The sequence below is a fragment of the Pongo abelii genome, chromosome 23 (assembly GCF_028885655.2).
Source record: "Pongo abelii isolate AG06213 chromosome 23, NHGRI_mPonAbe1-v2.0_pri, whole genome shotgun sequence".
In the NCBI taxonomy this organism is placed as follows: Eukaryota; Metazoa; Chordata; class Mammalia; order Primates; family Hominidae; genus Pongo; species Pongo abelii.
In genome coordinates, this window is record NC_085929.1 from 38,347,856 (window position 1) to 38,373,885 (window position 26,030).

At 50.5% G+C, this 26,030-nt stretch overlaps 1 protein-coding gene and 1 long non-coding RNA gene across 15 annotated transcripts in view; one reads left to right on the plus strand and one right to left on the minus strand.

The window, feature by feature from the left end:
* DEPDC5 (DEP domain containing 5, GATOR1 subcomplex subunit) overlaps window positions 1–5,205 on the plus strand; it is a 161,629-nt gene extending 156,424 nt beyond the window's left edge. For 12 of the 14 annotated variants that reach the window (XM_024239724.3, XM_063722852.1, XM_024239717.3 and 9 more), the window contains 2 exons: window positions 1,015–1,097; window positions 1,236–2,039. In XM_024239724.3, the coding sequence (XP_024095492.1) occupies window positions 1,015–1,097; window positions 1,236–1,528 (376 nt within the window). In that variant the 3' untranslated portion in view covers window positions 1,529–2,039. Of the gene's footprint in view, window positions 1–1,014; window positions 1,098–1,235; window positions 2,040–4,978 lie in introns of those variants that run through there. The other 2 variants (XM_063722851.1, XM_063722853.1) reach the window with 1 other exon arrangement.
* LOC129052642 (uncharacterized) lies at window positions 2,115–25,714 on the minus strand. Its single transcript, XR_010139460.1, has 6 exons — window positions 25,632–25,714; window positions 23,014–25,529; window positions 21,126–21,296; window positions 20,805–20,898; window positions 5,555–5,850; window positions 2,115–2,355 (listed from the first exon to the last, which is right to left on the minus strand). It is a non-coding gene; the product is annotated as an uncharacterized LOC129052642 (long non-coding RNA).
* Window positions 25,715–26,030: the final 316 nt, after the last annotated feature.

Genomic DNA, 26,030 nt, shown 5'->3' on the forward strand with positions numbered 1-26,030 from the left:
TTATATAAACCCCTCAGACTTAGAGGGCAGGAGCCACATCTGTTACCACGTCCTTTACAGCTCTTAGCAGGTAGAACTGTAATAAATGTGCCTTATGGAAATAGAGAAACCAGGAATAGAACAAGCCATAGATGAAAAATGGCTCCTCCTGCCCATTTCCAGAGCACAGTGAAGCAGAGAGCCCCAGCTTGGCTTTCCTCTTTTTTTTTTCTTTTTGAGATGGAGTCTCGCCCTGTCACCCAGGCTGGAGTGCAATGGCATGATCTTAGCTCACTGCAGCCTCCGCCTCCCGGGTTCAAGTGATTCTCCTGGCTGATCCCAGAACAATCCTGGCTAATACAAAAATTAGCCAGGCGTGATGGCACATGCCTGTAATCCCAGCTACTCAGGAGACTGAGGCAGGAGAATCACTTGAGCCCAGGAGGCAGAGGTTGCAGTGAGCTGAGATCATGCCATTGCACTCCAGTCTGGGCAACAGCGCGAGACTCCCTCTCACCAAAAAAAAAAAAAAAAAAAAAAAGATAAGGACCTTCCCTGGAGGAATAGATAGCCTCGAGTATGCGGGTGGGTATGTGTGGCCTGTCAGGACATGAGGTAGATTCCAGTGAGAGGCCCAGGATGGGATGGGGGAGAACGCTCAGTGGGAAGGTCTGCTGGGATGGGTAGGGAACATGGTAGGAGGGACGGGCTGTCTGAGCAGAGATGAAGGCTGGATGAAGAGTGCAGCAGGTGGGAAGGCTTTCCTTCACTATGGTGGTGGTGACATGGTGGACCTCGGAGATAACAGGCAGCTGGGTGTGAGGAGGTCTGGTGAGCCATGGTGTTGGAAGAGGTAGAGGTCAGAAAGTGGTGAGGGTGAGGACAAAAATAAGCAGCCTGCATGTGCAATCTGGAAAGAGATCTTTCCAGATCTCTGTGTCTCAGGCTGTCCGAGAGTCCTATCAGCTACATTCTCTTCCCTTGCCCCTTTAACTAAGGAGGCGCTGATTAGCATGTCTTCCTGTCCTTCCCTAGGTTTGGGTTTGTACAAGATAAATATTCTGCCTCTGCTTTTAACTTCCCTGCTGAGAACAAGCCTCAGTATATCCACGTTACAGGTGAGGAGCTGCGGGCAGAGTTGGGCAGGTGGGTCCACATCCCTTTCCTTGCACCAAGCCTGTGGCTGCAGAACCACCTCAGCAGGCTCCAGGAGCCCTCCTGGCGGCTGCCACACAGGCGCTCCCCTTTCTCTTCAGGAACCGTGTTTCTGCAGCTGCCCTACTCCAAGCGCAAGTTCTCAGGGCAGCAGCGGCGGCGGCGGAACTCCACCAGCTCCACCAACCAGAACATGTTCTGTGAGGAGCGGGTCGGCTACAACTGGGCCTACAACACCATGCTCACCAAAACATGGCGCTCCAGCGCCACAGGGGATGAAAAGTTTGCTGATCGGCTGCTGAAGGACTTCACGGACTTCTGCATCAACCGTGACAACCGGCTGGTCACGTTCTGGACAAGTTGCCTGGAGAAGATGCATGCCAGTGCCCCGTGAGGCCAGGCTGCACCAGGGTTAGAAGGTTGTGCCTGTGCTGGGGGAAGGTGGGTGAGCCGCTGCCCTCAAACCCGGGGCGGAGGATTCCAGACAGGCTCTAGGAGTCAAGTGTCCGTTTGCTGCTATTAGTGAGTGGGGGCCATTTTTTTTTTTTTGGCCCCCGCAACAAGTCTTCTACTCTAGAAGAAAGACTTTGGAAGCAGCTGCTGCTGCTGCTGCCACCACTCCTGTCAGCAAGTGCTCAGAGCAGGTGGGAGGCACAGATTGTCCGTGGGAGGGCTCCAGTGTCTGGGAAGAGGGCAGGCGGCCCCCATGAATGTCCTCAGAAGGGGGTGGCTCCTGGTAGCATCCTTTTCCTTCACCATCTATGGGATATTAGGGGCAGAATCTGCCACTTCTTGCCCAGGAGTGTGCACAGATGTAAGATAATTTTGTGAAATAATGTACCATAGACTCTCACCAACTGTATATACCTGTACATATCAGAAGCAAATAAAAAGCTCCACGTGCATCATCTCTTTCCCCACCCAGTTCCCCACAGAAGCAGTCCCATTCTGGGCTGGGCAGTTGTGCCAGGTGGCCGGGGTCATGTCAGTCAATGAAGTGGTCACAGATGGTGAGAGGGCTTCAGAATTCACTGGCTTAGAGAGTCTGGCTGGGAGTTTATTGAGAGATTTCTTTCATAGGCCACTGGGCAGGAGCAAGGATGTTTCCAGTGAGGACAGTGAGCAGGCAGGATAACTTACGAGGTAACTGCAGGTCATGCTGTCAGAATGAATCTTGCTAAATGGGTGAGCTCAGCTCTGGGACGCAGATATGATGGCATTCTGAAAAAAAAATCAAAGGAAACATTTTGTAGACTCTAACTTAGGTTTTTTTTTTTGTTTTTTTGTTTTTTTGTTTTTTGAGACAGAGTTTTCACTCTTGTTGCCCAGGCTGGAGTGCAACTCACTACAACCTCTGCCTCCTGGGTTCAAGCAATTCTCCTGCCTCGGCCTCCCAAGTAGCTGGGATTACAGGCACCTGCCACCATACCAGGCTAATTTTTTGTATTTTAAGTAGAGACGGGGTTTCACCATGTTGGCCAGGCTCGTCTTGAACTCCTCACCTCAGGCGATCCACCCACCTCAGCCTCCCAAAGTGCTGGGATTACAGGTGTGACCCACCATGCCCGGCCTAACTTAGGTTTGCTGAGATAAGACTCAGCATGGTGCTTCACCTCAGCACCCTGCCTTAAGCTACTCAGGGCAGTTCGAGAGCTGTGGGTCAGAGGGGAGAATCCAACAATGACTGCCACTTCTTGCTGTGCCATCTCACCACGTGGAGTTCATCACAAGCCCTGTTGATTTGCCTCAATGGCTTTGCATCCATTCTCTTCTTCCCAGGCCCTGAGCTGCCACTCAGTCCAGACTTCCTTTGTCTTTCTCTTAGATCCCCAGGAAAACCTTCTAATTTGTCTCTGCTTTCACTCCACTTGTCAGTCTTTTTATAAAACCACTGTGATTTTGCCCACCACTTAACTAGAACTTTTTGGTGACTTGAACTTCAAAAATCTTAGATGCAGCCCACATGGTCCTGCACAATCTGGTCTGGTGGGCTGTTTGTACAGCCACCCTGGCCATCACACAGTCCCTGGAACATCACAAACTCTGTACCAGCTCAGATGCTTTGCACATGCTGTTCCCTCTGTTCCATCTGCCTGGAACATGCCTCCCTCCATGCCTGCTCTGTCTCACTGACTCCTGGTGGTCAGCCATCAGCTCTTAGCCCAACTGTCACTTCTCCAGAGAAGCAGAGTTGGTGGCCCTGTTACATCCGCCCACAGCACTTTGTACTTCTCCAGCGTGGTGCTCAACATGTTTACACTCTACCATGGCAGAAGCTTCTCTTTTTTTTTCTTTTTTTTTTTTTTTTTGAGAGAGAGTCTGGCTCTGTCACCCAGGCTGGAATGCAGTGGTGCGATCTCAGCTCACTGCAAGCTCCGCCTCCAGGTTCATGCCATTCTCCTGCCTCAGCCTCCCGAGTAGCTGGGACTACAGGTGCCCGCCACCACGCCCGGCTAATTTTTTGTATTTTTAGTAGAGATGGGGTTTCACCATGTTAGCCAGGATGGTCTCGATCTCTTGACCTCGTGATCCACCCGCCTCGGCCTCCCAAAGTGCTGGTATTACAGGCGTGAGCCACCGTGCCCGGCCTCTTTTTTTTTTGAGACAGAGTCTGGCTCTGTCACCCAGGCTGGAATGCATTGGTGCAATCTCAGCTCACTGCAACCTCCGCCTCCCAGGTTCAAGTGATTCTCCTGTCTCAGCCCGCCAGTAGCTGGGATTACAGGGGCCTGCCACTGCAGCCGACTGATTTTCCTATTTTTAGTAGACACAGGGTTTCGCCATGTTTGTCAGGCTGATCTCGAACTCCTGAACTCAGATGATCCACCTGCTTCGGCCTCCCAAAGTGCTGGGATTACAGGCGTGAGCCACCGCGCCCAGCCTTTTTTTTTGAGGTGAAGTCTTGCTCTGTCCCAGGCTGGAGTGCAGTGGCGCAATCTCGGCTTACTGCAACCTCTGGCTCCCAGGTTCAAGCGATTCTTCTGTCTCAGCCTGTGAGTAGCTGGGATTACAGGCACACGCCACCACAACCAGCTAATTTCTGTATTTTTAGTAAAGACAGGGTTTCACCATGTTGGCCAGGCTGGTCCCGAACACCTGACCTCAGGTGATCCACCTGCCTTGGCCTTCCAAAGTGCTGGGATTACAGGCGTGAGCCACCATGCCCAGCCAGAGCTTCTCTATTTTGTTCATCTTTTTGTTCCCAAGTGTGCATGATAATAGTAGATGTTGGAGAAACGGTTGTTGACTGAATGTATAGTAACTGAATGAACTTTGGATTCCAGGGCTGGGAACTGGATTTTTTTTTTTTTTTTTTTTTTTTTTAAGAGACGGAGTCTTCCTCTGTCACCCAGGCTGGAGTACAGTGGCGCAATCTCGGCTCACTGCAGCCTTTGCCTCTGGTTCAAGGTTCAAGCGATTCTCCTGCCTCAGCCTCCTGAGTAACTGGGACTACAGGCGCACGTCACCACGCCTGGTTAATTTTTGTATTTTTAGTAGAGACAGGGTTTCACCATGTTGGCCAGGATGGTCTCGATCTACTGACTTCATGATCCACCCTCCTTGGCCTCCCAAAGTGCTGGGATTACAGGTGTGAGCCACTGCGCCTGGCCTGGGCACTGGATTTTACATCTGAATCTCCACCTTCCTAGCTGGGCTCCTTAGTTACTTCACAGAACTTGAACTTATTTAGAACTTAAAACGCGGCTATGGATGCTGCATGTAATGATTCTGAGAGAATAGGTTTGTTAATATATGTGAAAGAGCCCTGGATAATTCCTGGAAATGGAGCAGGCCTTTGATAAAAACCTGTTTTCTTTTCCTTTTTCACCATCCCTTTTCTCAGATATGCCAATCCCCTCATCTATGAAATGGGAAGCTATCTCCCCGGGTGGTTGGAGAATCAGAAGACACATGTAGCTGGGCATGGTTGGCCCACACCTGCAATCCCAACACTTCGGGAAACTGAGATGGGAGGATCGCTTGAGCCCAGGAGTTTGAGATCAGCCTGAGCAACATAGGAAGACCCCGTCGCTACAAAAAAAATAAATAAATAAAATAAATAAAAAATTAGCTTGGGGCCGGGTGCAGTGACTCACGCCTGTAATCCTAACACTTTGTGAGGCCGAGGTGGGCGGATCATGTGAGGTCAGGAATTTAATACTATCCTGGCCAAGATGATGAAACCCTATCTCAATGAAAAATACAAAAATTAGCCGGGCGTGGTGGTGTGCACCTATAATCCCAGCTACTCGGGAGGCTGAGGCAGGAGACCCATTTGAACCTGGGAGATGGAGGTTGCAGTGAGCCGAGATCGTGCTACTGCACTCCAGCCTGGGCGACAGAGCAAGACTCTGTCTAAGAAAAAACATAAGTTAGCTGGACATGTGTCCGGAATTGGTGGGTTCTTGGTCTCACTGACTTCAAGAATGAAGCCGCGGACCCTCACGGTGAGTGTTGCAGCTCTTAAGGTGGTGCGTCTGGAGTTTGTTCCTTCTGATGTTTGGATGTGTTCGGAGTTTCTTCCTTTTGGTGGGTTCGTAGTCTCGCTGGCTCAGGAGTGAAGCTGCAGACCTTCGCGGTGAGTGTTACAGCTCTTAAGGCAGTGCGTCTGGAGTTGTTCGTTCCTCCCGGTGGGCTCGTGGTCTCGCTGGGTTCAGGAGTGAAGCTGCAGATCTTTGCAGTGAGTGTTACAGCTCATAAAAGCAGTGTGGACCCCTAAAGAGTGAGCAGTAGCAAGATATATTGCGAAGAGTGAAAGAACAAAGCTTCCACAGTGTGGAAGGGGACCTGAGCGGGTTGCCACTGCTGGCTCGGGCTGCCTGCTTTTATTCTCTTATCTGGCCCCACCCACATCCTGCTGATTGGTAGAGCCAAGTGGCCTGTTTTGACAGGGCGCTGATTGGTGCGTTTACAATCCCTGAGCTAGATACAGAGTTTCCACACACAGGTTCTCTAAGGTCCCACCAGAGCAGCTAGATACAGAGTATCGATTGGTGCGCTCACAAACCTTGAGCTAAACACAGGGTGCTGATTGGTGTGTTTACAAACCTTGAGCTAGATACAGAGTGCCGATTGGTGTATTTACAATCCCTGAGCTAGACATAAAGGTTCTCCAAGGCCCCACCAGAGCAGCTAGATACAGAGTGTTGAATGGTGCACTCACAGACCTTGAGCTAAATACGGAGTGCCGATTGGTGTGTTTACAATCCCTGAGCTAGATATAAAGACTCTCCACGTCCTCGCCAGACTCAGGAGCCCAGCTGGCTTCACCTAGTGGATCCCGCACCCGGGCTGCAGGTGGAGCTGCCTGCCAGTCCCGCGCCCTGCGCTCGCACTCCTCAGCCGTTGGGTGGTCGATGCGACTGGGCGCCATGGAGCAGGGGGCGGCGCTCGTAGGGGAGGCTCGGGCTGCACAGGAACCCACGGAGGCGGGGGAAGGCTCGGGCATGGCAGGCTGCAGTCCCGAGGCCTGCCCCGCGAGAAGGCAGCTAAGGCCCGGTGAGAAATCGAGCGCAGCGCCGTGGGCTGGCACTGCTGGGGGACCCAGTATACCCTCCACAGCCGCTGGCCCGGGTGCTAAGTCCCTCATTGCCTGGGGCCGGCAGGGCCGGCCGGCTGCTCCAAGTGCGGGGCCTGCCAAGCTCACGCCCACCCGGAACTCCAGCTGGCCCGCAAGCGCCGCACACAACCCCGGTTCCCGCTCGCGCCTCTCCCTCCACACCTCCCTGCAAACTGAGGGAGTGGGCTCCGGCCTTGGTCAGCCCAGAAAGGGGCTCCCACAGTGCAGCGAGGGGCTCCGACAGTGCAGCGGTGGGCTGAAGGGCTCCTCAAGTGCCACCAAAATGGTAGCCCAGGCAGAGGAGGCGCCGAGAGCGAGCGAGGGCTGTGAGGACTGCCAGCACGGTGTCACCTCTCAGACATGGTGGCTCGCACCTGTCATCCCAGCTGCTTGAGAGGCTGAGGTGGGAAGATCGCTTGAAACCAGGAGGTCTGTAGTGAGCTGTGATTGCACCACTGCACTCCAGCCTGGGTGACACAGCAAGACCTTATCTCAAAAAAAAAAGGCCATGTATATGAAAGGTCTTACAAAAAGACAGTAAGCAAATGTCTGCTCTCAAACAGCTGAACAGCTGCTCTCATATTCCTGGATGGGAGTCTCCATTGTGCTCTCAAGCCATTGAGTGATGGTGCTGGACACAGCAAACGCTGGCCTGTTCAGATCACATACGAACTGAACAATCACTTGTGATCCTCAGTGTCCCATGTGTGAGGCCAACAACTGCCCCTGCAATTGCCCAGCAGAAGAAGGCCCAGAGAATGATTTGGTGGAAGAAGGGGCGGCTGGTGAGTTAGGATGCTGGGTCACTCCCCCATCAGAGCGGGACCTGAAACTCTCCTGCCCATGAGCCCCAGTCTCCTTGCTGCCTACTTTCCTGATTCCTCCTCTCTCTGGTGGGCATCTCCTTCCACCCATTTGTCCAAGCCAGAATCTGGTAGTCAAACTCGATGCCTTCCTCCTCCATCATCCTCCAGTCCTCCCATCCATTCATCTTGTCTCAGACTCATCCACCTTTTTGTAGGTACAAAGCTCAGCCCACAGGGAATCTGTGGTTTGGTCAGACATGGAGGACATGTGCATGCTGATCAGAAGCCTATCACCAGATTATACAGGCCAGGTGCGGTGGCTCACGACTGTGATCCCAGCACTTTGGAAGGCCAAGATCATCTGAAGTCAGGAGTTCGAGACCAGCCTGGCGAACATGGTGAAACCCCATCTCTACTAAAAATACAAAAGTTAGGGCTGGGCGTGGTGGCTTAAGCCTGTAATTCCAGCACTTTGGGAGGCCAAGGTGGGTGGATCACCTGAGGTCAGGAGTTCGAGACCAGCTTAGCCAACATGGTAAAACCCTGTCTCTACTAAAAATACAAAAGTTAGGGCTGGGCGCAGTGGCTCACACCTGTAATTCCAACACTTTGGGAGGCCAGGGCGGGTGGATCAAGAGGTGAAGAGATCGAGACCATCCTGGCCAACATGGTGAAACCCCATCTCTACTAAAAATACAAAAATTAGCTGGGCGTGGTGGTGCGTGCCTGTAGTCCCAGCTACTCGGAGGCTGAGGCAGGAGAATCGCTTGAACTCGGGAGGCAGAGGTTGCAGTGAGCTGAGATCATACCACTGCACTCCAGCCTGGGCGACAGAGCGAGACTCTCTCTCAAAAAAAAAAAAAAAAATTCAAAAACTAGCCAGGCATGGTGGCGGGCACCTGTAATCTGAGCTACTCAGGAGGCTGAGGCAGGAGAATCACTTGAACCTGGGAGGCAGAGGTTGCAGTGAGCTGAGATCGTGCCATTGCACTCCAGCCTGGGCAACAAGAGTGAAACTCCATCTTAAAAAAAAAAAAGTTAGCTGGGCGTGGTGGCAGGCACCTGTAGTCCCAGCTACTCAGGAGGCTGAAGCTGGAGAATCACTTGAACCGGGGAGGCAGAGGTTGCAGTGAGCCGAGATCGCACCACTGCACTCCAGCTTGGGTGACAGGGAGACCCCGTCTCAAAAAAAAAAAAAAAAAAGGAAGGGGTACATGATGTATGCCAGAGACACTGCGCAAATCTGTGAGGCCTTGCTGAAGCAGATAGCAAATACTGGGAGGGAATGCTGAATAGAAGCCAATTTACAGGCCTCTTCAGTTACCCAGAAAACTTCAGAAAAACACAGAATAACAATGGTCACTCCATTGAGTGTTTCCTGTGTCCTGGGCAATGTGTCATACACCTTTTCATTGCATGATCTTTTTTTGTTGTTGTTGTTGAGACGAGATCTTGCTCTGTTGCCCAGGCTGGAATGCAGTGGCAGAATCTTGGCTCACTGCAACCTCTGCCTCCCAAGTTCAAGCAATTCTCCTGCCTCAGCCTCCTTGTAGCTGGGACTACAGGCGCATGCCAACACATCCAGCTAATTTTTGTAATTTTAGTAGAGACAGGGTTTCACCATATTGGTCAGTCTGATCTCGAACTTCTGACCTCAAAAGATCCACCCACCTCGGCGTCTCAAAGTGCTGGGATTACAGGCATGAGCCACTGCACCTGGCTCATTGCATAATCTTAACAACCTACCAGCTGAGGGGTGGAAGGCCCCAGGAAGTAGGGTCCACGCCCATACGCTAACAAACAGCTGGACTGGGAATCAGGTTCATGGGAATCAGCCCAGTCACCACCAATTGTGCTGCCCTCTTCACCTTCTTGTGGTGCTGTGTCGATGAGACGCCACCCACTGCTCCATCCTGGCTTCCTGCCTGGGGACCCCTTCGTTCCTTTCAACTGACTGCCTTACGTGTATGGTGAATCTCTGCATGGGTACAGATGCAGTGTAACATGTAGACATGGCCTCATATACAGGTTCTCTGGTAGGGAATGGGTAGTGACTCAGTGACTTTGAGACAGGACCAGTGGCCTTTCCTCCCTGCCAGGCTTCTATCTGGAAGGCACTGTGTGTGCCCTCTCTTCTGGTCTGCAGCTGTGGCTTCAGCCTGCAAGTGCTTCAGGCAGCTCCTGGCCTTCAGACTGTGCCACACACTTGCCCTAAACCTGGCCTGAAATGCCCGGGATGTAGCATTTGCATGTAGCAAAAGCTGGTGCCAAGTACTCGGTCCTACCAGCCTTCAGATTTGACCTCCATCTGCTTCTCTGGCTGCAGCAAGATTCCTCTGTTTCCTCAGTGAATCAGCACATAGTCCTTCCAACAAGAAAATCTCTTTTCCCATGGGGATGAGGGGAGATGGGGAATTGCTATGCAATCTCTGGAAAAGTCTTTACTCTCTGAGCCCCAGAATTTTCATCTGAACTCATCTGGGAGAAACACTGGGGACCATAAGATTATATATAGACTTTTTCCCTTCTCAACAAACAGGATGGATGAGTGCTAAGGGGGGAATTCCAGTCTGTTTCAGTCCCACAGTTGCCACTGGAATGCAATTTCTTTCCTCCTCTCTGTGCTCTTTTTTTTTTTTCTCTCAGAGATACAGAGTCTCCCTCTGTTGCCCAGGCTGGAGTGCAGTGGCACTATCACAGCTCACTGCATCCCTGAACTCAGTTTCAAGCAATCCTCTCAGCTCAGCCCCCTGAGTAGCTGGGACTACAGGCGTGCAACACCACACCCAGCTAATTAAAAAAAAAAAAAAAAAAAAAAAAAAGGCCGGGCGCGGTGGCTCACGCCTGTAATCCCAGCACTTTGGGAGGCTGAGGTGAGTGGATCACGAGGTCAAGAGATCGAGACCATCCTGGCCAACATGGTGAAACCCCGTCTCTACTAAAAATACAAAAATAAGCCTGGCGTGGTGGCAGGCACCTGTAATCCCAGCTATTTGGGAGGCTGAGACAGGAGAATCACTAGAACCCAGGAGGCGGAGGTTGCAGTGAGCCGAGATCACGCCATTGCACTCCAGCCTGGGCAAAAAAGAGCGAAACTCCGTCTAAAAAAAAAAAAAAATTATAGAGACGGGATTCTTTCTATGTTGCCCAGGTAGTCTCAAAATTCTGGCCTCAAGAGATCCTCCTGCTGATTGAGACCATCCTGGCTAACATGATGAAACCCTGTCTCTACTAAAAATACAAAAAAAATTAGCCAGGCGTGCTTGTGGGTACCTGTAGTCCCAGCTACTCTGGAGGCAGAGGCAGGAGAATGGCATGAACCCAGGAGGCAGAGCTTGCAGTGAGCCGAGATCACGCCACTGCACTCCAGCCTGGGCGATAGAGCAAGACTCCGTCTCAAAAAATAAATAAATAAATAAAGAGATCCTCCTGCCTTGGCCTCCCAAAGCACTGGGATTACAGGCCTGAGCCACCATGCCTGGCTGTCTCTCTGCTGTATGCTTTTTTTTTTTGAGACAGGGTCTCACTCTGTCACCCAGGCTGGAGCACAGTGGCACAACCTTAGCTGACTGCAACCTCCACCTCCCGGGTTCAGGTGATTCTTGTGCCTCAGCCTCCTGTGTACCTGGAATTACAGGCATGCACCACCATGCCTGGCTAATTTTTGTATTTTTTTGTGGAGACAGAATTTTGCCATGTTAGCCAGGCTGTTCTTGAACTCCTGGCCTCAAGTGATCCTCCCACCTCAGCCTCTCAAACTTCTGGGATTACAGATGTGAGCCACTGTGCCCAGCCTCTAGTGAGTACTTCTAAAAAACCTACAATACTCAGGATAGACCTTACAGCAAAGAATTATCCAGCCTCCAATGTCAATCGTGTCAGCTTCAGACACCATGAACTAGACTGTGGTCAGGTAAGAGGTTTAGACGGGAACTCCCTCCCTCCTGTGATTTTGGAAGAAGAGGCACCTGTCACTTGCCGCTTCCTGTGATCTGAATCCAATGGCAGCCCCATCGTCAATCTATAGCAATTACTCTTGCTGGGTTCCAAGGCTAGAGTGGCTAGGAGGCCTGCTTAGAAGCATACAGCAAGTTATGGACAGCACCAGATTAGAATGCTGGCCATATTGAGTGCTCACTTGCTGGGACGTGGCTCCTGTGTTTCTCTTCCACTTTCCTTGTTCACGTACCTTGCCTCTCCCATCGAATGTAAGCTCTTTGGAGGTAGAGAACACATCTTGCTCGTCCTTGTATCCTCCATGGCAAGCGCCCATCACACATTTGGTGCTTATTTAGAATTTATTGAATTCATTCATTCAGCCAACATTTATGCAAGGTTGAACCAATGTGGGCCTTGCCCTCCTGGTGGAGGGAAGCAGACATGCAAAGCAGCCACCATAGCCCTCTAGAAGAGGTCTCAGATTGGCTATCTGTAATGCAGTACAGAAACTGGCCGGGCGCTGGCTGAGGGCAGTGGCTCACACCTGTAATCCCAGTACTTTGGGAGCCTGAGGCGGGCAGATCACGAGGTCAGGAGATCAAGATCATCCTGGCTAACACTGTGAAACCCCGTCTCTACTAAAAATACAAAAAAAAAAAAATTAGGCCTGGTGGCGGGCGCCTGTAGTCCCAGCTTCTCGGGAGGCTGAGGCAGGAGAATGGCATGAACCCGGGAGGCGGAGCTTGCAGTGAGCCGAGATTGCGCCACTGCACTCCAGCCTGGGCGACAGAGCAAGACTCCGTCTCAAAAAAAGAAAAAGAAAAAGAAAGAAATTGGCCAGGTGCAGTGGTTCACGCCTGTAATCCCAGCAGTTTGGGAGGCTGAGGCAGGTGGATCACTTGAGGTCAGGAGTTTGAGACCAGCCTGGCCAACATGGTGAAACCCCATCTCTAATAAAAATACAAAAAAAGAAAAAATTAGCCAAGCATAGTGGTGGGTGCCTGTAATCCCAGCTACTCGGGAGGCTGAGGCAGAAGAATCACTTGAACTCGGGAGGGGGAGTTTGCAGTGAGCCAAGATCGTACCTCCGCACTCCAGCCTGGGCAACAGAGCGAGACTTGGTCTCAAGAAAAAAAGAAATAGAGGAGGGGGCTTCAGTCTGTGTAGGGGAGCTGGGGAAGACTGGAGAAAGGGGCATTTGGGCTGGGACTTGACAGCTACATAAGAGTTCTCCTAGCAGGTGAGGAGGATGGGGTGGGGAAGGGGATGCTGGGGGGCTGGGGGGTTTTGGCAACAGAACAGTCAAGAGAAGACGACTAAAAACTGAAAGGAAGAACTGCAGAGAGAGTTCCCCGACCTGCCTCACCCAGCCTGCCCTTTCAACAACTAGAGGTGAGTGCTAGCAAGTCCCTGGGTGCACACTGGAGCCAACAAATGGCCCATTGTCTGGAAGCCCTGAGCCAGCCTGTCCCCTGGGGTCATGCCACATGAGGCCTTGCTCACCTGTCAGCCTTTGCTCTTCCTGGCCCCAGATGTAGGTAGAACAATGGCCTCTGAACGAACCCAAGCTCCACGGTGGTAGCCGGTGTCTGATAGGACAAGTAGGGAAATGATCTCTTTCATGTTCCCTTTCTCCTCGGAATCAGAAACCCTGCACCCAGGTTCAACCTGCTGTTTCTTCACCAGGTGACCCTGCATAGGCTTTCGAAACCACCCTGACCCTCATCCGTCTAGCGACAAGATGGGAATCATCAAGACTTCATTACGTAACTCGAGAAGTCGGTGTGAGAACCTGGGAGATAAGGGTTGTTGGGCTGTGCACGATGGCTCACGCCTGTAATTCCAGCACTTTGGGAGGCCAAAGCAGGCAGATCACTTGAGGCCAGGAATTTGAGACTAGCCTGGCCATCATGGCAAAACCCCGTCTCTACTCAAAATACAAAAATTAGCCAGGTGTGGTGGTGCACGCCTGTAATCCCAGCTCCTCAGGAGGCTGAGGCTGAGAATCACTTGAACCCGGGAGGCGGAGGTTGCAGTGAGCCAAGACTGCACCACTGCACTCCAGCCTGGGTGACAGAGGGAGACTCTGTCTCAAAAAAAAAAAAAAAAAAAAAAAAAAGGAGGGGGTTGTGACAGCATTTTGAGAACTGAGTCTGAGGAAGAGCCACTGTCACTCTGGTCTGACAGTAGTGCCAACTACCTGTGATCCTGAGTAAGTCCATTCACCTCACTCGACCTCAAGTTTGAGGGTGCAGTGATGACGGCATTTCTCCAGTTTTCTTCGAGGGATCATGGTGAGGACCCCACGCAGTCAGCTTTGCAAAGGTGTCTGAGTGGTGCAGGGTGCTCCCTCATTTTAAGGCAGTGCTGTAAATGCTCCCATAACGGAGGCCAAACATTCTGGTTTTCTATGTTATTTTATTTTCAGACAGGGTCTTGCTCTGTCACCCAGGCTGGAGTGCAGTGGCATGATCACAGCTCACTACAACCTCTGCCTCCCAGGCTCAGTTGATCCTCCCACCACAGCTTCCCGAGTAGCTGGGACTATAGGCACATGCCACCACACCCCACTAATTTTTTGTAGAGACAGGGTCTCACTATGTTGTCCAGGCTGTCTCAAACTCTTGGGCTGAAGTGATCCACCCACCTCGGGCCTGCCAAAGTGCTGGAATTACAGGCATGAGCCACCATGCTCGGCCTAAACATTTCGCTTTGAACGAGCCCAGCAGGTGTACAAGGAACATGATATACCACTAGCTAGTCTGAAGCTTGGGAAAAGAAAGAAAGCAGAAAAAAGATAACAGCAAGAACTTACTTGTATAATGAACCCCAAACAAGTGTGTGTCCACCAACCTGCTAGAGCCTGGGGACAGCCCTGATGGAGGTGAGTGGGGACCCCCACTTCTCAGAGGAGAAACTGAGTCTCAGGGAAGTTCAGGGACTTGCCTGGGATTACTGAGCACACAGAGCAGAGGAGAGATTGAACCCGTCTGCATTCTCCCACCCCCTCCTAATCCCCACCAGCCAGGCTGGGCTTTTTCTCACAATGAGATGGGGCGTGGGAGACAGAAACCCAGTGAGAGTGGCCTCTGTGGAGGGGCAGCCGTGCAGGGAAGGAGGCAGGGTAGGGCCTGGGGCCAAGCTCCCTGCACAGCCATGAGAGCCATGTCCCCGGTCCCGACTCCCCAGGGTCTCCTGCTCCTGGTCACTGCGCTGTTGGTGGTTGGCACTGGGAGAACAGGAGCACTCCCTGGGTAGTCTGACACACAGGATGTGTCTCGCCTCAAAGCAGAAATGAAACCGGCACAGTTCTCCTTGTGAGACACCTCCTCGCCACTTTCGTCTCTCTTCTGCAGGAACCAGGAGAGTGGCTGCCACCACTGGAAGCCAGATTGGAGGACAACAGAGAAACTGGCCAGCTCTGGGGTCTGACCCATGCAGGGAGCTGGGTGTCCACCCCCTACTGCACACATCTTGGGATTGCTTTGTGCATGCCCCCTTGGGCTGTGTGTCACCGTGATTGCAAGATACTGTTCCTATTAGGTTTTATGATGTAGACTCTAAGGGAGCTGCCCCCTTTATACAAGTCCCTGTGTCCCAGTGGAATCGCAGCTAGCCCATCGCCACGGGAGGGAGATTTGTTTGTGGTTTATTTGCTCATTTGTTGTTCACAGGTTTAGTCACCGTGCTTTCCACACGTACGTATTAACAGTCACCCATGTTCCAGGCATCGTATAGATGCAGGAGGAAGGATATTAAACAAAAAATTACACAAATAACGATTTTTAGGGTTGTGAAGTAATAAGTATAGTTGTGAAAAGTACTCAAAAGACAAAGGAGAGGCCACTGTGAAAGGTGTAAGGGGAGCCAGGCGCGGCGGCTCACGCCTGTAATCCCAGCACTTTGGGAGGCTGAGGTGGGCGGATCATGAGGTTAGGAGATCAAGACCATCCTGGCCAACATAGTGAAACCCCATCTCTACTAAAAATAGAAAAATTAGCTAGGCATGGTGGAGTGTGCCTGTAATCCCAGCTACTCAGGAGGCTGAGGCAGGAGAATCACTTGAACTCAGGAGGCAGAGGTTGCAGTGAGCCGAGATTGCACCACTGCACTCCAGCCTGGCGAGACAGCGAGACTCTGTCTCAAAAAATAAAATAAATTTAAAAAAAGCCAGCGTGGTGGCGGGTGCCCATACTATAATCCCAGCTACTGGAGAGGCTGAGGCAGAGAATCACTTGATCCTGGGAGGCGGCATCTGCAGTGAGCTGAGATCACACCACTGCACTCCAGCCTGGGCGACAGAGTGAGACTCTTTCTCAAAAAAAAAAAAAAAAAAAAAAAAAAAAAATGGTGTGAGGGGGAGCCTGACCTATTCTGGGGCCTAGGGAAGGCTTCTGAATGTTTCCATGGAGACCTGATGGAAGGCCAAGGGAGAGGAAGGGGCAGGCGCAGCAGGAGAAGGAAGCAGAACCAATTGCGCAGGACCGTGCGTGCTGCGGAAGGGTGTCTTGTCTGTGTCTTGAAAAGAAGGAACGTCTAGAAGGGTGGGTGACCTTGGGCAAGCCTTCCTCTTCTGTTAGCCTCAGTTTCCTCATCTTTTCAACAGGGACATGTTTGCCCTCCTTGCAAGGTTGTTGAAGAGCCCTTCAGTTAAGCATCTAGCACAGCACCTGCCACCTTGGAGGTGTCCAATAAGTGGAGCCATTGGCCTAATGGTTGTGACAGAGGCGGGACAGGAATCCAGGCTGCCTGCCCAGCTTGCCTTCCAGCAGCTGCCCCTGCAGTCTCTGCCTTCTTCCAGGGCTGCTTCTAGGAGACACTGAGCCAGGAGCTGTCACTGGGATGAACACATTGGCCCGAGTTCCAGCTCACTGTCTGCTATAGTGTTCCCCTGCTGTCATATCACTGCCCTTTGCCAGCCAGGTTAACACAGACTGGGAAAAAGCTGGGGTGAGTCTACAGCTATGGTCAGCCTTAGAAGCTGTTGTCTCCCCTCCCTCCTCCCACCTTCCACAGTGTCCAGGCTCCAGCCAGATGACCAAGTCAGTCTTTGCAGATCCCTAATTCCTGTGATTAGCTGGGTAACCACGTACCCTGCAAGTGAGATGCAGGGTGGCACAGAGCTGGCAGCCCCAGGCATGACCAGCAGCAGGACTGCATCATTCTGAGAGTGCAGCTAGCTTGGACTCCCTCTCTCCTGATTCAGGGAAGGAGTCTTCCTAAAGCAGGAAGGAGCTGATCATTAATTGCATGCATGCCTGGAGCCATGCAGGATGCTTTGCTTGCTACCTGGCTTAGCTGGCTTAGTTCTTTTTTTTTTTTTTTTTTTTTTTTTTGAGACAGAGAGTCTCACTCTGTCACCCAGGCTGAAGTGCAGTGGTGTGATCTCGGTTCCCTGCTACATCTGCCTCCTGGGTTCAAGTGATCCTCCCGCCTCAGCCTCCCAAGTAGCTGGGACTACAGGCACACGCCACCATGCCCAGCTAATTTTTGTATTTTTAATAGAGATGGGGTTTCAACCATGTTGGCCAGGCTGGTCTCGAGCTCCTGACCTCAGGTGATCTGCCTGCCTTGGCCCCTCAAAGTGCTGGGATTACAGGTGTGAGCCACTGTGTCCACCCATACCTGGCTTAGTTCTAACAACAGACCCTTGCTGTGGGTCCTGTTGGCTGCATTTTACAGATAAGTACCTGAGGCTTGAGGGTCACCCAGCTGGCAAGTGACAAAAAGGCTGGATTCTATTCCAGGTCACCATGACCTTACCCAGCCCCCAACTCTGAGTGGCCGACCTTTGGGCTATGTTTTGTTGTATCTGGGATTTCATTCAGTTTCATTGTAGGAGTCCTGGAAACGAGATGGGGGAGCCTGAGCTTTGAACTCTTCCTGTGGCAAGTGGCTGCAGGAACTGCTGCCACTCTTTCTCGGGAGTGTCCCAGGATGATCAAGCTGGAGCCACCTCAGTGATGAATATGGCCATCCCCTTGTCCACATAGGGGAAACTGAGGCCCAGAGAAGGGAAGCAACTTGCCTGTTACAAGGTTGGTCAGTGGAGCTGGGGCTCTCCCGGGGCCCTCCTCCATTGGCTTTCTGTCTCACCCTCCCTTGCTGGCCTCTGTGCAGTCTCCACACATTGGAAGACCCCAGTCCGTGGCTCCTGGACCTCTTTTCTTCATTGCATTCCCCGGTGACCCAGTCCTGAGATCCTAATTACCATCTACATGCCCACAAGTCTCAAGATCTCTAGCCCATCCCACCTCTGAATTCCAACCTATCAGTCCAGTTGCCTTCTTGGCCTCTCATTAGAGATTTAAGAGAACAGTGAACTTGTGTCTAAAACACAACTCTTGATTTAGCTCTGCACCCAACCCCCAGCTCTCACCCAAACCTGTTCCACCCACAGTCTTCCCGGATTTAGTAACTGTACCATCATCTAGCCAGTTATTCAGGCAGAAAGCCTTGGAATTATCCTATATTTCCCCTTCCCTCATCCCCCACATCTAACCCATTAGCAAAAATATATTGTAATCTGACTCCCCTCCCCATCTCCACTTTCATCTGATGCGACACAACGTTAACTGTCCTCTTGCACCCTCCTTCACCGTCAGGAATGTATTCTCACAGCAACAGCATGCCCTCTTTAAAATATAGAACAGGCCGGGTGTGGTGGCTCACGCCTGTAATCCCAACACTTTGGGAGGCCAAGGCAGGTAGATCACCTGAGGTCAGGAGTTCAAGACCAGCCTGGCCAACATGGCAAAACCCCATCTCTACCTAAAATACAAAAATTAGCCAGGCATGGTGTCATGTGCCTGTAGTCCCAGCTACTCAGGAGGCTGAGGCAGGAGAATCACTGGAACCCGGGAAGTGGAGGTTGCAGTGAGCTGAGATCACACCACTATACTCCAGCCTGGGGGACAGAGTGAGACTGGCTGAAACAAACAAACATAGAACAGGTTGTATCATTCCCCTGCTTGAGGATCCTTCAGCAACTTCCCATCAATTCAGGATGAAACCTCAACTCCTTGCTGGGGCCCATAAAGCCCTGTGAGGCCTGCCTGAGCTTCCGGAAGTTTCCATTCTCCAGTCTCATCTCCTCCTACTCAGAATGATGCAGCTTTTCCTGTTTTTTGTTCCGTGAACACCCCAAGGTTGCCCTTGCTTCAGGGCCTTTTGCATGTCTCCCCTCTTCTTGGAACCCTCTTCCCAAGATTGTGGCTTGGTTGGTTCCTTATTGTGGGCATCACTCGTTGCCTTCTCAGAAAGGCCTTCCCTGACCACCCTGTCTAGAAAGCAGCACCTCTGTGTCCTCTCGTCTCTTCCCCATAGCCCTTAACATCATCTAAAATTTTCTGCATTATCCGCCTGCTTCTGCATTGTCTTTTCTGCTCAGTGGAATGTAAGCACTGGGACTGTTTTTGGTCCCTGCTGTAGCCTCAGTGTGCCTAGCACGTAGCAGGCACTCCGTGCATGCATGCTTATTGACAGAACAAACCACATGGATTAAGGGCCTAAGTTACAAACCAAGTTTCTTCCAAGTTGTTGTCCCTCAAACTCTTTTTTTTGAGATGGAGTCTTGCTCTGTTGCCCAGGCTGGAGTGCAGTGGTGCGATCTCAGCTCACTGCAACCTCCACCTCCAGAGTTCAAGCATTTCTCCTGCCTCAGCCTCCCAAGTAGCTGGGACCACAGGCGCCCGCCATCACGCCTGGCTAATTTTTTGTATTTTTTGTAGAGACTGGGTTTCACTGTGTTAGCCGGGATGGTCTGGATCTCCTGACCTTGTGATTCGCCCGCCTCAACCTCCCAAAGTGCTTGGATTACAGACGCCCGGCCTAGTAACATGAGCTCTCTTATTATTATTACTACTATTGTTACTATTATTAATTTTAGAGAGAAGGTCTCTTTCTGTCACCCAGGCTGGAGCGCAGTGGCATGATCATAGCTCACTGCAGCCTGAAACTCCTGGGCTCAAGCAATGCTCCTGCCTCAGCCTCCCGGAGTGCAGTGATTATAGGTGTGAGCCACCTGTGCCCAGCCACTTATTATTTTTTAATCATTATTGTTTTGTTTAGTTTTGTTTTTGAGACAGAGTCTCGCTCTGTCGCCCAGGCTGGAGTGCAGTGGTACGATCTCGGCTCACTGCTAGCTCTGCCTCCCGGGCTCAAGCAATTCTCCTGCCTCAGCCTTGTGAGTAGCTGGCATTACAGGCATGCACCACCATGCCTGGATAATTTTTGTATTTTAGTAGAGACGGGGTTTTGCCATATTGCCCAGGCTGGTCTCAAACTCCTGACCTTATAAGTGATCCGCCTACCTCAGCCTCCCAAAGTGCTGGGATCACAGGCATGAGCCACCACTCCCAGCCAATCATTATTTTTATTACCACCACTATCATCATCAGTTTGACTTCTGGAAGAGGCAGCTGTTGATTCCTCTCTGCCTTCAAGTAATAATACTTATGCCACTTTTCACATTCAGTGCCCTTCAGTGGCCTCCTGTTTCACTCAAGAAAAGGAGAAAACCCCACCTACCTATCCAGCAACATGTGAGCCTCCACCTACCTCTCCAGCCTCATCTCGCATGCTCTTTCCTGTTGCTCACCGCCCCGCAGTCGTACCAGCCTCACTGCAGTTCTTCATGTGATTTATCTTCATCCCACACCAAGCACTCTCCCTGGAATATGCTTTCCCTCCTTCTTCACCTGGTGAATGCCTACTCTTCCTTCTTTTGATCTCAGCTTGGCCATTACTATCTCAGCCTTCCATGACCACCGACTAGGGGAACCCTCCTTATATCACACTCTCAGAGTAACATGTGCCTCTGCTGTAGCCTTCATCACAGCCGTCAGTTTACACGTATTCCTTCAACTTGAATTAATGTCAGCCTTTTCTAATCAATGCTAAGCTCCACGGGAACAGAGACCATATCATTCTTTACTCACCTTGGTACTCCTAACATTAGAACAGTGCCTTGCACATAGAAGATATCTCGTAAATATTAAATAAATGAATGAATGAGTGATGAGAAAGCCTTTGGGTTAGATGGTCGTCCTTCAGACCAAGCCCAAAACTTCCCCAAGAGAAAATCTGCTGCCTTTGAATAAAACCAGCCTTTCTCACTGGCCTCCTGCCATGGGACAGAAACAGCCTTCTTGACTTCCAGTGAGTTCCGCCGGCTAGAGACGTGACCCTGGGTGGTCACAGGGTACCCGTGGAGTAGGAAAAGCCTTTGTCCCTCTAAGCTGAGATAGAAACTGGATATGAAAGCACAATGCAATGGAGAAGTCTGTCTCACTTCCTGAGCTCAGCCATTTCTCAGTGCCAGGCACTTTCAGCTCTTCCTTCCCTCTTCAAACAGGGTCACTTACTGCGTCCTGATGGTGGAATCCTCTACTTTGGTTTTTCTGGCCAGCAGTGTTTTCTTTAATGGGTTGGAGCAAAGGTTCTCAAAGGCCTGCAGACCTGGGCCAGTCCCCCACAGAGTCGGCACCAGGACATGGTGAAATGAGAGAAACAGGGACAAAGTCAGGAGTTTTCATAAAGATAAATTAATTCTGAAATTGTCTGCCCTACTTTTTTCTGTGTCAGGATGCCCTTTCTTTTATGAAACAAGGGTGCTAGGAGTTGGCCATTTTTTTCAATGTCCTTGTTTGTCAAAATCACCTATTTAATTTTCTTTTGAAACTTACTGGTCTGTGGACAGTGGCTGAGCCAGGATGAGAACTTGAGTTTTGTAGTTCCAGATTTGCAGTCTCTCCCCTCTGCCGCCCCTCCCTGGAGAGGATCAGATGCAGGGGAGACAGGAGGGCTGGCTGTAAATTATTGACGGGCTGCCATGTGGAAGAGGGGAAGCACTGGTTCTGTAACCAGGGAGCAGAGTCAGGGTCACTGGGTAGCAGTTTCAGAGGGGCATATTTCAACTGGGTTAGAATAAACTCTTTGACAGGCAGGAATTCAACAATAGAATGGGCTACCTCACCCATGGTGGTCAGGCACAGGTGTAGCAGCCATATTTGGGCTGTTGGAGGGACTATCCCAGCCTGGGGGTACTGGTTAAGGATTTTGGACTTGGATTCAAATCGACCTGGGTTTCAGCACTAGTTTTACCAACTTTTTATCTGGGTGACCCAGGGCAAATCAGTTTCCTGCTGTTTAAAATGGGGGTAAATCACGCCTCCCTCAGAGTTCTGTGAGGATTGAAAGAAGGGGTGCCAGCTGGGCACAGCGGCTCACACCTGTAATCCCAGTGCTTTGGGAGGCCAAGATGGGAGGATTGCTTGAGCTCAAGAGTTTGAGACCAGCCTTGGCAACATAGTGAGACCTCGTCTCTACTACTACTATTAATAATAAACTAGCTGGGCATAGTGGCATGTGCCTGAAATCTCAGCTACTCGGAAGGCTGAGGTGGGAGAATTGCTTGAGTCCAGGAAGTCAGCTGCAGTGAGCCAAGATCGCGCCACTGCACCCCAGCCTGGGTGACAGAGTGAGACGTTTCAAAAATAAAGAAAAGAAAGAAGGGGTGCCCAGGCCACAAAAGGGCATTTTGTGAGATGTGGGCACATTCCTGGCCCATCTGTCTCCGGGGGTTTACCAATTCCTGGGGAATAAGGAATGCCACTTTCTGGTGGAGAGGAAGAGACTCACAGAGGAAAAACAGTTTATGAGGCTGTGTGCAGTGGCTCACGCCTGTAATTCCAGCACTTTGGGAGGCCGAGGCGGGAGGATCACCTGAGGTCAGGAGTTTGAGACCAGCCTGGCCAACATGGTGAAACCCTGTCTCTACTAAGAATACAAAAATTAGCCAGGTGTGGTGGCTCATGCCTGTAATCCTAGCTACTCGGGAGGCTGAGACACGAGAATCACTTGAACCCAGGAGGCAGAGGCTACAGCGAGCCGAGATCGTGCCACTGCACTCCAGCCTGGGTGATAGAGCAAGACTCCATCTCAATAAAAGAAAAAGAAAAAGAAAAGCAGTTTATGAGCAAAGACCAGCAAAAGCACCACAGACTCACATGCTGGGGCAGTTCTGAGGATGGGAGATCAGCCAAGGGCTGACTGACCAGGGAGGAATCCTTGGAGGAGGCCACACCTAAGCTGAACTCTGAGATACCATCAGGCTTCTGGTTTCTACTACTAGATTAGTAGACAGAAAGGAGTGAGAGCTTCTCAGGAGAGCCTATAGTGGTCTCTGGCACAAAGTAGTAAAAAAAATTTTTTTTTTTTAGACAGGATCTCACTTTGTCACCCAGGCTGGAGTGCAATGGCATGATCTCAGCTCACTGAAGCCTCGACCTCCCAGGTTCAAGACATTCTCCTGCCTCAGCACCCCCAGGTAGCTGGGACTACAGGTATGCACCACCATGCCCAGCTAATTTTTGTATTTTTTTGTATAGACGAGGTTTTGCCATGTTGACAAGGCTGGTCTCGAACTCCTGAGCTCAAGCAATCCGACTTGGTCTCCCAAAGTGCTGGGATTACAGGCATGAGCCACTGTGCCTGGCCAAATAGTAAATGTTAATTGGAAGTAGCTGTTATTATTACCTAAGTTTCAAGGGTGTTTCAAGGGTATGGAAATACCTCTTTCTTTGGGTTCCTACAGCACTGTGGGCATATTCCTGGCACATCAGATATGCTTGGTGTATGCTGAATGAACAGGGGGAAGATTAGTTGGCCACAGACTAGAAAGAGATATGATTAGATCTAAGTAAGCTAGGAAAAATGGGAGCATCCATTTCTCTATACACCCATCCATCCATATATCCATCTATCTCCATCCACCCACACATTCATCCATCCACCTATATATCCAACTCCTTTTCATCCAAACATCCATCCATCCATCCATCCATCCATATATACATCCACCTATCCACTCATGCATCTATACATATACCTATTCATCAAATTCTTGTCCATCCATCCATCCACCTATTTATCCAACTCCTGTTCATCCAAACATCCACCCATCCATCTATCTACCCATCCATCCATTCATGCATGCATGCATCCATCCATCCATCCATACATACACTCATTCATCCGTCTATACACCCATCCATCCATATGTCTATTTATCTAATTCCTGTACATCCATGCATCCATCCATCCATTCATCCACCAGTTTATCTAACTCCTGTTCATCCAAACATTCATTCATCCATATACCCATCCATCCATACACCTGCTGATCCAACTCATGTTCATCCAAACATACATCCATCCATCCATCCATATATACATCCATCTATCCATTCATGCATCTATACATATACCTATTCATCAAATTCTTGTCCATCCATCCATCCACCTATTTATCCAACTTCTGTTCATCCAAACATCCACCCATCCATCTATCTACCCATCCATCCATTCATACATACATACATACACTCACTCATCCGTCTATACACCCATCCATCCATGTATCTATTTATCTAATTCCTGTACATCCAAACATTCATTCATCCATATACCCATCCATCCATACACCTACTCATCCAACTCATGTTCATCCAAACATCCATCCATCCATCCATCCATCCATCCATGTTTCAAGCAGAGAACAAGACAAAATCACTGCATTCATGAAGCTTAAATTGAGTGAGGCAGGGCTTGCAGATATAAATCAAATAATGGTAAATAAGGGTAAAATTGTGACAATGATAAGTGCTACAGACATAAAGGGCACATGGTGCTAGGAGAGTCCATCACAGGGCAGTCTGACCTAGTCATGAAGGTCAGCCAAGTCTCCCCAAGTGACCATAGAACTGAGAACTACAGGGTGAGCAGGATTAAGTAGAAGAATTGGGGAGGAAAAAATGTTCGGGAAGAGAGGGAAGGGCACGCACAGGGCAAGATAAAGTTGGGAAGTAGGCCTGACCATGCAGTGCTCTTGGGCATGCTGAAGATTTTGATTTTTATTCTTAGAGGTTCTAAGCAAGGAGCAGGTGACAGGATCAGATTTGTATTTTTAAAAGATTATTTTGGCTGTGGTTATAGAAGATGGAAGCGGGGGATGGGATGAGCAAGTGTGAAAGCCGGAGGCCTGTGGGAAGCCAATGTAGATGTCCAGGAAATTCATGATGGAACCTTGGACTGGGGAGGTGATGGGGGGAGGGGAGGAGTGGATGGACTCGAGGGCCATTTAGGAGATAAAATGGACATGATTGGGCCATGGGTTTTGTGGGAAGGATAAGGGTGAGGGAGTTATCTAGGATGACACCCAGGTTTCTGGATAAAACTGTTGCCAGGCAACAGAGAGAAAGCCAGAAGGGAGTGGGGAAGGGGTGGGACACATTTTCCCTTGCAGTTGTTTTTATGCCCGTGTTTGCAAAATAAAGAGTGTTGGAGGTGTGGGCGTGCACAGCTCCCTGATTGCCCACCCAAGGATAAGAAGACTGGTTTAAGAAGATTGCATGTTGCAGGGTAAAGGGAGCTAGGTCTTCTACTCTGGGCTCTGCATGCAGGTAACTGTGTGACTTCACTCCCCTGGCCCGGGACTCTGAAACAGACATCCCTCCTTGTCTGGCAATTTCATGGCAAAAAGTGGCCTGAGTCTTATTTGTCCACTCATGCTGAGTCTCATTTGTCCACTCCTCCTTGGGAAGTTATTTCTTGTAGATCCACTTTATCCAGAGCCTCAAGGTGAAAAATCATCAAGTCTAGAATGTGAGATCTGAAAGGAATCACAGAGCCCATTTTTCCAATCTTCTAATTTTACACTGGGGCAGCCCCCGTGTCTGACCCATGTCTCTATGCTACTCTACTACCTTGCCTACAGGAAGAGAGGTTAAGGAGTTTGTCCAAAGCCACAAAGCTATTGGGCATAAGGAGGTGACCCCACATTCCTTTTCTTACTTTAGGGGTGGGGATTTTTCTGCAGCCTGCAGTTATTTCCTAGGACAGATGGGGCTAGGTAGAGCTGTGGGAATGAGCTAAGATCATAGACACAGGTGATGCTGAGCATCTGGGGGAATAATTCATCTGAAGCTGTGTCCTGCTGAGTTGGAGTCCTTTCTGACTCTTTAAAGATGCCTCTTGTCATGCACCCCGTCGTGACTCCTGAATATCCTCCTGGGGTTGCAAGATGCTCTCTGCAAAAAAAAAAAAAAAAAAAAAAAAAAAGGAATGCAGAAAACCCAGCCCACCCCCCTGAAAATGAGACATAGAGACAAAAAACATGGTTTGAACCTCACTGCTTAGGTTTCCATGGTGGCGCCACTCTGCTGCCCTTCCCATTGGCTAGGTGTCCTGCTCCAGCTTTAGCAACAGAGACTCAGATACTCATCTCCTTCCTGATTGGCCGGGCTGTGCTGCACTGCCATGGCAACAGAGGCAGGGGGACCAGTCCCTGCAGAACAACTTGAGTCACCATCTACCTGGGGTGGGCTGAGATCCAGAGGACTGCCTGTGGGGGATGGAAAGGGGAACAGGTAGCCCCCACCTAAGCTCACAGTCAGGTGGGGACCTCCTGCCCAGGGGTTTTGGAGGCTGGCGGGTTTCTCCTCCTCATCTTGTCTACCCTGTGTCTTGCAGCTTCTTCCAGCCTTTTCTTGCTCCATGGGTCCTGTCTCCCTCAGAAGAAAAATCACACC